The 12,735-nt window shown below is 36.9% G+C and overlaps 1 protein-coding gene across 4 annotated transcripts in view; it reads right to left on the bottom strand.

The window, feature by feature from the left end:
* Positions 1 to 3,613: 3,613 nt before the first annotated feature.
* arb2a (ARB2 cotranscriptional regulator A) overlaps positions 3,614 to 12,735 on the bottom strand; it is a 503,242-nt gene continuing 494,120 nt past the window's right edge. For all 4 annotated transcript variants that reach the window (XM_061906255.1, XM_061906252.1, XM_061906253.1 and 1 more), the window contains one exon: positions 3,614 to 6,180. In XM_061906255.1, coding sequence (XP_061762239.1) covers positions 6,023 to 6,180 — 158 coding nt within the window. In that variant the 3' untranslated portion in view covers positions 3,614 to 6,022. The remainder of the gene's footprint in view (positions 6,181 to 12,735) is intronic.

The raw sequence follows: 12,735 nt of genomic DNA, 5'->3' as shown, positions 1-12,735 counted from the left end.
TTCGTTTATAGTGCATATGATTTGTTAACAAGTATATGTTGGTTATAATGAGACTCTAAGGTGAATACATAAGTTGAGAGCGTCCACACTGATTATACATGCTGCCAATCTGTCAGATCCTGACAGCTTTTGCTGCAGGGATAAACAGTAATAAAGTAGTTGGATGGACACACACACACACACACACACACACACACACACACACACACACACACACACACACAAACACACACACACTCGCTCCTTTCTCCCTTTTCATCCTCCCTGCTGACTCAGGTGACAAACTCAATGAGAAGCATTACAATAGTGTGTGCAGGTGTGCATGTGTGTGTGTGTGTGTGTGTGTGTGTGTGTGTGTGTGTGTGTGTTTGTGAGGCAAGGCTCCAGGCCCTTTAATAACTCGCAAGTTTATTAACTCGCTTAACCACGGAGATTCCAAGGCACCGTGCGCAAGAAAGACGCACGAAGTGTGCATCCAAACACACACCTGCCCACACACACACCTGTCTGTCCGTCTTAATCTTCTCATAAAGGTGCAGAAAGGTTCTTTCCTCCAATAAAAAAAAACAAAAAAACTTTCTCCTCCTGAATCCACGCACGGCCCACTAGATCCTCGCGGGGCTGCGTCCACGTGATGGACGCCATCTATAATATTATATTTCAAATGATTGTCTTATTTCTACTCGCGTCTGTTTTTGTTTTACCCCAACATGTGCAGACTGACGCTGCGGGGGGTAATAAAACAAACCAAAAAAAGTAATACAATAATTCATTGATGCTTTTTCGAAATAACGACATTTCGATTATTTATCAAATATTGCATTAGAAAACACACATTTAGATTTAAATATTAAAAGTGTTAAATTGGAGTTATATTTTCAACATCAGCAGGTTTAATTCTCGTTCAGAACCAGCGTTTATTTATCTGGACAACGAATCGATAGGTCCGTTGCAATATTGACTGAGGGTGGGCTTGGATGCGACTAATTCCTGGAAGTGATGCTTATTATTTCGTTGCTTTTAGCAACAGAACAAAACGACAAGAGTCGACATATAATTGGACGATTATTTGTCATCAAGATTTCACTCGTCCCATGCTGTTCATGCTAAAAAAATGTGTTTTTTTTATGTTTGATTTTGATAAAAGAACAACAGATATTTTCACAATAAAATAATTAAGTTCATCTTTGAATGTGCGATGTATAATATTATTATTATTGTTAGGGTTTTAAAATTAGATGAACATTTGTTGAAAATTATGTTTTTTTCTTCCTCTGAATGTGTTATTTAGTTTCTTAAACCACTTTAGTATTTATTTTGTCACAGTGTTTCTAAAAAAACAATCAATTCTAATACAATCACGTGTTGAATAAACTGTTTTTTTTAAATGAATTTAATTGTATGTTAAATTGTGAAGTGCAATAAAAGAAAAAAAATGAATATAGTTTTAAAAAACAGGCAAAGTGTCAACATAAAATAAAAAAGTGTGCAATTAAAAGTTGTGGCCTCTTTTTGTGTATATTTTTAAAATGTACAGTGTTTGCCATTTATAAAAATTTAAAAAAAGAAACCACATCATTCTGCAATTAGTGTGTCAAGAAAAGTTTGTCATTTATCAAAAATGTGTACAACCCCCCCCCCCCCCTCCCCCCAAACAAATCATTGTGCAATTATTGTCAAGAAAAACAATTTCCACCTCTCAGGTGACCATCAAATAATGAATAAAAAGAAAATAAATCAAAGATATTTTTTCTTCCACTGCATCAGAGGAGGTCTAATTGAGGTGGGGGGGGCGAGGGCAGAGAAAGACAACAACTATTACACAACATTTCAATTAAATGTACTTATGCTATTTAAAAAAAGTGCTTTCTCAAAAAAAAAAAAAAAAAAAAGAAAAGAAAGGAGAATAATTATAAATCAAAGGTGCACACCTGTGCATCTTTGCAGCTGCACCTTTCCTTGTTAGAATATGGAACACTTGCTTCTGTTGGATTAAATGGCTTCTCTTTCCAGTCAATGAATACGTAATGAGCGGCCACGCATGCTGGATATTTCAAAATAAAAGCACCAAATACATACATTGCAGGCAGGGGATGATATCGTTTGTGCATTTGCATGTTTTAACTGCTTTGGAAATATTGTTTGTGATAAGGATTGAGCTGATAGGGGACGAGGGACTGGAGAAGAAAGAGCGTTCCTCCACTCACGCTTGTTAAAGATATTTTCCCTTATAGAGACGATAAAACATTGATTGTTGCAGGGAGTTGACCCGTAAAATTTGGGGGTTACATTTCGTCTCAGAGCTGCAGCATATCATTATGCAAATGAACATGTGACAGTGATCTGCGACTCCGCGAGTGTGTGTGTGTGTGTGTGTGTGTGTGTGTGTGTGTGTTCGTGTCAGAGGAGTGACATTCCAACTGCTTGGTTCCTTTGGCGGGAGTTCATCTTTGAGGGGCACATCTTGCACACGCGCGCACACACACGCGCGCGCACACACACACACACACGCACACACACACTCACACACACACGCACGCACGCACGCACGCACGCACGCACACACACACACACACACACACACACACACACACACACACACACACACACACACACACACACACACACACACACACACACACACACACACACACACACACAGAGCAGTGCAGGCAAGCGTGACAACAACTCTCTCAAGGCTAGAAAAAAAACATTGAAATATACAACTTAAAAGCAAACTTTAACATGTCAAGGAGCAGCCCACTCATTCACTGTGTGTGTGTGTGTGTGTGTGTGTGTGTCTGTGTGCGCGTGTGTGTGTGTGTGTGTGTTAAACACAGACCAGCAGAGGGAAAAGACACTTTAAGGAGTCACACATGAGGATTAAATGAGGCATCATTTCAATACAGGCAGGGATTATTGGAACCTGACAACTTGATGTGCTAATAAATGGAGCCAAATTGTGGCACATTTAATGTGTCAGAAGGTGTGTGTATGTATGTGTGTTATTAACTAACCAAGAAAAAAAGAAAGAAAAAAAAAACTGCACTGCAACATGACATTATACACCTGGCTGGCAGTGTCAAGCAAAGTTATTAGATATATCATGAAATATATAAAATAAACATGTATAATAAGTATAGTTTACAGTGAATATATATATGTGTATATATACATATATATATATATGTATATATATATATATATATATATATATATATATATATATATATACAAATCGGGTTTATAGTACTTGATGTACTGAAGTTAATAAAAATATACATATAATATTGAGGTTTATTGACTTAACTGGACTAGAGCCAAGGATTCAGCCTGGCAGACAAACTTGAGGGTCTTGATTTGCCCAAAAGCATGACCAAAAATGTATTTAAAAAAAATCAATAGCTTTTTTTAGCATACATTTTAACACCTTTTAATTACTTACACATTCTAAATCATATACTAAACATGCTTCACTTTTTTAATTTCTTATAGATAAGTTCATTTGGAGTCACACTCAGGAAATTGTTTGAAATGTTCAAAAGAAATACATTTGACTTGTGCTGCAAACATAAAAACTTTAGTTTTATAAATATACAATCTACAGAAAACGTGAGGTATAAAACAGTTTATTTGCATTTGATTTGTTCGTATTCTTCAACTTTGTCATAAAGTATATACACACATTTTAAAAAATACTTTACAGTAGCTTTTATACCACAATTAAGGAAGTTTCATAAAATACCTGAATGATGACAGTGTAAGCAGGTATTTTTCCTCCTATTGCACACACAAATATGTTCATGTGAAAATTGGCTGAAAAAAATAATTTCATTTATTATCAGGCTTTGCATTTTTTCATCATTGGTTTATTTAAAGAAAAAAAAAAAGCCTTGTTTGTTCCCTCAAGGCAACAATGTACAAATGATAAAATGGTAGAAGAATGAGCACATTTTCCGTGAAAAGCCACAAAAATGAGCAACGGTATCTGGAAAGCAAATTCATATCAAATCAAATAATATGCAGGACTCGTTTTATTTTATTTATCTTTTTTTTATTTTACTGAAAGCAAGAGAGATGGGAATCAAATTAAAAGGAAATTAGGCCTTGCAACCATCAGCCACACTTGTCTCATTACAGCATGGAGATAATCCTCAAAAGCATGAACACACACACACACACACACACACACACACACACGGGAGGGAGAAAGAGGATTTCACAGTTAAAAGTTAAACAATAATGACGATCAGAAGAAGGGGAGTCCACATTTAAAAAGGAGGTATGGTAAGATTTAGCCATGGCTAACGTCGAGACACTTGTGAAATGTCTTCTGTTAAGCCTTGATTGGTTTAAAATAGTAAAAAAATATTGTGTTGGTGTCACATAGTCAGATTACGTGCGGCTGAGCGCGGCGTTGTCACATCTAAGAACAAATGTACTTTTCTCCGACATCATTCAGGCTTAGAATAATATCCAGATCTTGCATTTCCTGACGCGCGTCATCCATTAAGCTGCCTTGTGGCTCCTGTTTTAACAAAATATCACTAAAATCCATTTGATGCTTCATTTTTAAGTGATTTCAAATACGCTCGCCAGAAAAGATTCCGAGCGCATCGCTTGAATCGTCCGAGATATGGAGAGGAGAGGAATGCACAGCTGTGCGACATGTATCTCGGTAAATAAGTTTTAAAGGCGTACTGAAACCCACTACTACCCACCACGCAGTCTGATAGTTTATATATCAATGATGAAATATTAACATTGCAACACATGCCAATACGGCCGGTTTAGTTTACTAAATTGCAATTTTTTTGAATTTCCCGCGAAGATTCTTGTTGAAAGCGTCACGGAATGATGACTCGTGCGCGTGACGTCACTTACTGTCAGGAAATAATAGCGCAACACTACTAGCGGCTAAAAGTCGTCTCTTTTCATCGCGCAATTAAACAGTATTCTGGACATCTGTGTTGATGAATCTTTTGCAAATTGTTCAATTAATAATGGAGACTATAAAGAACGATGCTGTTGGTGGAAAGCGGTGTATTGCAGCTGCCTTTAGCACCGAGACACAGCCGGTGTTTCTTTGTTTTTAACACAGAGCGGTCAAGCGAACATGTTTCTCTATGTCAACCAGCATGTTTTTGGATGGGAAAATTGTGATATATATCTTACCGGAGACATCATTGGATTATTCGTCCTCCTGCATTAGCTGTTTAAAAGGCAGCTGTGAGCTTGGCTCCTCGGCTTCTCTCTGAGACACTGGCGTGTTCACCGCAGCCATCCGACCTCGAGGTATGTCTTTAAAATCTCACTAAAACACTATTAAAACAATAAGGAGATAAGGGATATTCCAGAATTATCCTAGTAAATGTGTCTAATTACATCTGAAACGCTCACACTGCGGAGCCGTCGCTTTTGATTTTATTTTGTTATCATTTTTTTTTTCTAGTCCTTCGCTATCAATATCATCATCCACGAATCTTTCATCCTTGCTCAAATTATTGGGCAAATTGTTGTTTTCTCGGTCCGAATAGCTCTTGCTGATGGAGGCTCCCATTAAAAACAATGTGAGGACATGAGGAGCCCTCACCCTTGTGACGTCATCATTTTTATATCAGCACCAAAAGTTGCGAACTTTATCGTCGATGTTCTCTACTAAATCCTTTCAGCAAAAATATGGCAATATCGCGAAATGATCAAGTATGACACATAGAATGGACCTGATATCCCCGTTTAAATAAGAAAATCTCATTTCAGTAGGCCTTTAAAGTTGAAAGAGTCATTAAAATCTTTAAAAAAAAGTATGGTCGTGCATATATTGGAAGTGAAAATGAAAAAAGTCCATGCTAACAGTCAGAAAAGGCGTACCACAAGGCACTGTGTTCGGCACCCGTTTGGTAGCACAGCACAATCACGTCCGCACATTTTGCAGCCATCTTGACGTGATTGGTGCGTTTACATGCTGACCCAAGACTCTTAAAGGGGGGAAGGAGATTATTTTACTTTTCTTTTTTTTTTTTTACAAATCCTGATGTTTGCTTTTGAGGGCGCTGCTGCGTGTGCTGACGATGTTGGTGGACATCTCCTCCTCGTCCTCTTTCACCTTCAGGACCTCGCCGAAGAACCTGAAGATGGAGTCGAAACTCATCCAGGAGGTCAACTCATGTCTTTCAGTGCCTAGAACAAAACATAAAACAGCAGGGCTGTGAATCTTTGGGCGCCACACGATTCGATTCGATTCAAAAGGGTTAAGATTTGATTTAGAATCGACTTAGAATTAATACTCTGTGTTATTACACAGAGTATTGATTTTTTTTTCTGACATTGGGTGCCAGTTCTATAATGAACTACATTCCTCCATAAAATAGATGAACAACTATTTTACATTTCTTTATTACTTAAAAGAAAGCTGGGTATGTTTGATAAAATTCTACCCAAACATTTAATAAAGTCTAATACAAATAAGGTAACAAGAGAAGTATCCAACACTTCTCTTTTCTAAAGTAAATCTGTACAGCAGATATAGATAATCTACATGAAACTTATCCAGTTTCCTCAAAATTGTATCCAAAACAAAAATGATTTTATCCTCAAATGACATGAAAATATGCTACTGAAAAATTTAAGCAGTATAGTTGGTTAAAATCGTCATCATTGAAAGTCAAATAAGTGTACTTTGCATGACAAAACCAAAACTGACTTCAGCAAAATGCGTTTGTGCCGGTGTCCGAACATTTTTACGCCAAAAGGCCGCATAGGTAAAAAGTCAAATTATATTTTGATATTATTTTGTTGTGTAATAAAATGCTGAAAACATATATTACATACAAACAGATGGCATCTATCTAAAAACAAAATGTGTGTTATAGGTGACACTATCATTTACTGACCAAAGATTTAGGTTTGTTGTCAAATAAAATGTTGTCCAAAAAAACCCTGCAGAATTGTTTTTTTTTTTTGAAAAGGGCAAAAAGACATAATGCAATGAGAAAAAGCTGACATTTTGATACTTATCACTAACAATATTACAATTTTTCACTTATAACAAGTTTGATGTACAATATCTGTAGCATTTATTTTTTTATTTTTTACAAATACAAAATATCCAAATGTTCCACGCATACTTAAACTTAAAACATTTTTAAATAAAATGTTCAACTTTTTCTTCATTACTTTACATCTTTTTTGTTCCTATATTTCTGAATATTTTTACTATTTATTTTTCCGACAACGTGTTGCAGGCCAACATAATCGGAGCTACGGGCCGCAAATGACCCCAGAGTCACACTTTTATTGCTAGCATATACATTTTTTATGTTTTTCCCCTCCTTTGATTTGCATATTGAATGTTGAGTTGAATGTGAGAACGTGTCAGCGTCTACAGTTTGTACGTAGCCAGTTGTTTGTCAATTAATACCTTTTCAAGGATGTGTGTGGCAAAATTGTTCGATCAATCAATCCAAATTTGATTTAAAAAACACTTTTTATACACTGGCAAGTTGCAACACAGGGTGGTTTACGCTATATTTAAAATAAAAAACTAAGTAAATGCACGCAGACACAGTACAATAACAATAACAAGACATGGCATGGCAATTAAGATGAAACCCCCCCCAAAAAATGCCGCTTTGGAGAATACCTAAATATTTAGCTAATCTAAACGATAATATATATATATATATATATATATATAAAATTACACAGTATATCAAAAATATATTTTATATATATATTTTGATATATATTTCTACCGCTTGTCCCTTTTGGGGTCGCTGGAACCTATCCCAGCTGCATTCGGGCGGTAGACCCTGGACAAGTCGCCACCTCATCGCAGATATATATATATATATATATTTATTTATTTATTATATTATATATATATATATATATATATATATATATATATACACACAGTATATCAAAAACATATAACAATTAAATTAAATTAAATCTAGGCATTAATAGATGATTAAAAAATACTCTTGTAAGCATTTTAGAAGTAACATTTACTATCAATCAATTCAGAATATTTATTTCGATAGTTATAGAATGTGTTTTATCATAATCTTTCAACAAATATCATGTCAAATTAAAATGCATTATTACACAATTTAAAATATTACATGTCCAATTAGAAATAAACAAAGAAATGTTAACATTTTTGTGAAATTATCTTACTTTCTTGCTACACTCAGGGTGTCCATTACTTGTTGTTTTAAAATATTTTAATATTCATGTTCATGCTCAAATTTTATTTTAATGTTATGTGCATATTAAGAAAAAAGTCAAAGTCAACATAAAATGCTATGTTTATTTCAACTATTTTCAACAATTTTCCAGGGGGGCGGCGTTGCGCAGTTGGGAGAGTGGCTGTGGCAGCAACCTGAGGGTTCCTGGTTCATTCTCTACCCTGTACCGTCCTAGTCACGTTTGTTGTGTCCTTGAACAAGACACTTCACCCTTGCTCCTGATGGGTCCTGTTTAGCACCTTGCATGGCAGCTGCTGGCATCAGTGTGTGAATGTGTGTGTGATTGGGTGAATGTGGAAATAGTGTCAAAGCGCTTTGAGTTCCTTAAAAAGGTAGAAAAGTGCTATACAAGTAGAGACACCCTGAAGCTCTAAAGTTAGTTTTTTTCGATTACTCGATTAATCGATAGATTAGTGGATGACTAAATTACTGTAATTATTTTTAAACTGCAAGCTCTAAAACTTGAAAGTGTTATACAATGTAATCTAATATTGTACTTTGTATAATGAAAAAGTATGAACCTTAAGGAGATCAGCACCAGGTGTGGAGAATTATTAGGCCTTTTCTTTTCCTCAAGCAAAATAAGCCAAAAAAATTGGAGTGTTCAGATGGTCTGAGAAGACGTTTCTCATCTCATCTCATCCAAGAAAACGTTATGCTCTCCAAAAGTATTCATCCTCTCCACAAGAGACATAAATGGTTTCGCTCTATTATGGCTTTCAGAGTATACAAAAATCAAACTGATTATGTGAATTAATTAATTATTATCAATAATCTGATTACAAAGTTGAACTCAATTAACACATCTGCACTGCAGAATGACCCAATAACCATGAAATGTCCCTCGCAATGCATTTTGGGCACTTTGTCCAAGTATGTTCAGTGCTACTATGATTAATTGTAATTAATACTGAGCAACCCTGTGATTAATCTGATTAAACATTCTAATCATTTGACAGCAGTGAAAAACAAAAGTCTTTCAGATGCTAAGATATTGGTGTGTTGTTACAGAACCAATAGTTCCAAATAGTCAAAAGGGTAAACAAAACATTCTCAAAGCTGTTCTCTGGCCTCTGAGAGTCATGGCCGCCTATGACCCGGTGGTCTGAGGGGACAGGCCTAATATGTTATCCAAGCAGACAGCTGACAATCAAGCTGCCTGGCATTCTTTCCATTTCAAGCCTTCCAACAAAAAGCACAAAGGATGCACTAAGCGAAGCCAGTGGAGCGCTAGTTCTTCATTCTCAAGAGTCGTGATTGAGAGAAGTAGCTGAGGGGAGTATCAGGTGGGCTGGTTGGTGGCAGGGTTAGCTGGTTCCCAAGTTAGGGTCAGACTGCATCTTGAAATCTGGTACACGCACCTGAGGTTCCTCTTGCTTATGTTTCTTTGGAGCTGGTGATTAATGCAACAAGAACCCTAGCCCGTCCAACATGAAGATAATCGAGTTTGAGTCTAAGACCCAACTTGGTTAATATCTAACTCTACAAACAAAGGAAATATATAATTTTTTTTTTAATTGATTTGGGTTTTGGAAGTGTGTCAAAAGTGGCCAGTGTTTGTTTGTGTGAGTCTGTAAAGAGTTTTGTGTCCATTTTTTGTTAAGCTCTTAGCATAATGTTACATAAACAAACATTTAATTTCCCTCTTGATTGGAATAAAAACTGGAAAATGATGATTCGGGGTGCTGAAATTTTTTTTTTGTAAATCAATCCTAATTTCCAAGATACATTAGCTGAGATAGGCAACAGCGCCCCCCGCGACCCCAAAGGGAATAAGCGGTAGTAAATGGATGGATGGATGGACAATTAAAAAACAACAAAGATTTTTAGGCCATTTTAGTGCCAAACAATGCCAAACTATAAATTGATTTTAAACTATTATATAATAAAATAAAATATAGAGATGAGGGTCTTTCATTTGGGGCTTCACGGTGGCAGAGGGGTTAGTGCGTCTGCCTCACAATACGAAGTTCCTGCAGTCCTGGGTTCAAATCCAGGCTCGGGATCTTTCTGTGTGGAGTTTGCATGTTCTCCCCGTGAATGCGTGGGTTCCCTCCGGGTACTCCGGCTTCCTCCCACTTCCAAAGACATGCACCTGGGGATAGGTTAATTGGCGACACTAAATTGGCCCTAGTGTGTGAATGTGAGTGTGAATGTTGTCTGTCTATCTGTGTTGGCCCTGCGATGAGGTGGCGACTTGTCCAGGGTGTACCCTGCCTTCCGCCCGATTGTAGCTGAGATAGGCGCCAGCGACCCCCGCGACCCCGAAAGGGAATAAGCGGTAGAAAATGGATGGATGGATGGGTCTTTCATTTGACTTGCCGTTGTACTCTGTCTCATAGAAATAGCTCACAGAGAAGTGGGACTCATCATTCATTCACACCTAGTGGTGGTAAGCTACATCAGTAGCCACAGCTTCCCTGGGGTAGACTGACGGAAGCGTGGCTGCCAGTTTGCGCCTACGGCCCCTCCGACCACCACCTATCATTCATTCATCATTCATTCACCAGTGTGAGCTGCGCCGGGGGCAAAGGGTGAAGTGTCCTGCCCAAGGACACGACGGCAGCGATTTTTGGATGTCAAAAGGTTGGAAGCGAGCCTGCAACCTTCAGGTTTCTGGCCGGCCGCTCTACCCACTACGCCATGCCGCCCAAGAGTTAACATGTGCTCAATGTTTCATTACCATTACTGCTATGTTGTCCATTACCATTGTTGATGGATGGATGGTATTGTTCATTCTTCCTACATTGTTGCTACAACTTATTGTTGCAGTGCTGTAATGTCCCGATACCAGTATTTTGGGACCCATATCAGTACCAAAATATACTTTTCGTAACTTTTCGATACTTTTTTAAATAACTGCAACAAACTGCATTATTGGCTTTATTAAAAAAAAAAAAATCTAATGGTACATTGAACATATGTTTATTATTGCAAGTTTGTCCTTAAATAAAATAGTGAAGATACTAGACAACTTGTCTTTTATTAGTGAGCAAACAAAGACTCCTAATTCAGCTGTAAATGTAATTAAACTAGCATTCGTCAAAGTTCGTCAAAAGGACAAGTGTTAGAAAATGGATTATTAATATTTTTGTTCATTTACTGTTAATATCTGCTTGTTTTCTCTTGTAACATGTTCTATCTAAATGTAATAATCACTAATTTGTCTGTTGTTTCATACTTTACATTGGTTTTGGATGATACCACAAATTTAGGTATGAACCCGATACCAAGTGGTTACAGCATCAAAAAACGATCATATTCAAACTCCTCATGTGTCCAGGGACATATTTCCTGAGTTAAAAACATAAATAAAAAAAAACGAAAGAAGATGGTGTGATTCCCAAAAAATATTGACGTAATGACAGTAGTATTGACTAGATACATTCCTGTATTTGGTATCATTAGAGTAGATGTTAGGTGGGGATCCACCAAAGGCATTTGTTTACATTTTGACGCCGGTGAGCTACGGTGTGCAGTGAAGCATGTTTAGCTATTCCTAGTCTTACAGTGATAATAATACTTGTAAGAAAGTTACTTTATTTGTGGCTAGGGAGGCGAGGATTAGTGATTTAGAAGTAGCTAAAACACTGCCGACTGTGGCTGGACTTTAGCCGCTAGCTAGCTAGGCATGTCTTAAAGCATCTCTTCCTGAGGGCGTTTCAGTGTTATAACTCATTGTGGCTTGTGCAGTCCTTTGAGACACTCGTGATTTAGGGCCATATAAATAAACTTTGATTGATTGATTGATTGAACTTCCCCTTTATTGTTAGTTTTTAAGCCAACATGCGTCCGTTCTCCCTTTTCTGTCAACACACTGTGTCTGCTTACAAGTACTAAGTGATTGTGCGTTGCCGAACATGCTCGTCTAACAGTGAAACTCAATGTATTAACCACTGAATGAAGAACTAGGGGTGGGATTGAAGAAGTTATCTTCTTCTCACTCCCTTTCAGGCAAAACTGGATCATCATGCTTACATACTGTACATTACCTTTTGCATTATATCAATTAATATCATTGCAGCTGAGATAGGCTCGAGCAACCCCAAAAAGGGACAAGCGGTAGAAATGGATGGATGGATATTATGTGTTGTCTACCTTCTACTTGTTTTGTGTCATTGCTTGAAATAAATGAATAAATGAAAAAATGAATGAAATGAAGAGGAGCTTTTGCGATTTGTAAACTGTATTGAAAAGGTGTTGTTCTCATTTCTATAACAACGCGTCAAGAATTGGTTTGAATCAAGAATCGTGTTGACTGGAGAACCAAGTTGGATTCTAGAATCGTGTTAAATCAAATCGTTGCCTCAAACATTGGAATAGAATTGTTTCACATCCCAACTGTTTACTTATCAAACAATCATTATTACCGATCACGATTAAATTAGGAGTTAACTTTGGACAAAAAAACGGATTCATCACAATTTAAATTTTTGATTGTTTAAAACCCCTAAATATAACATGATGCAACAAAATTTTACAT

Source organism: Nerophis ophidion, linkage group LG07, assembly GCF_033978795.1.
Source record: "Nerophis ophidion isolate RoL-2023_Sa linkage group LG07, RoL_Noph_v1.0, whole genome shotgun sequence".
Lineage (NCBI taxonomy): Eukaryota > Metazoa > Chordata > Actinopteri > Syngnathiformes > Syngnathidae > Nerophis > Nerophis ophidion.
Note: the sequence above shows the minus strand (reverse complement) of the source record. Positions and strands in the feature narration are given on the sequence as shown.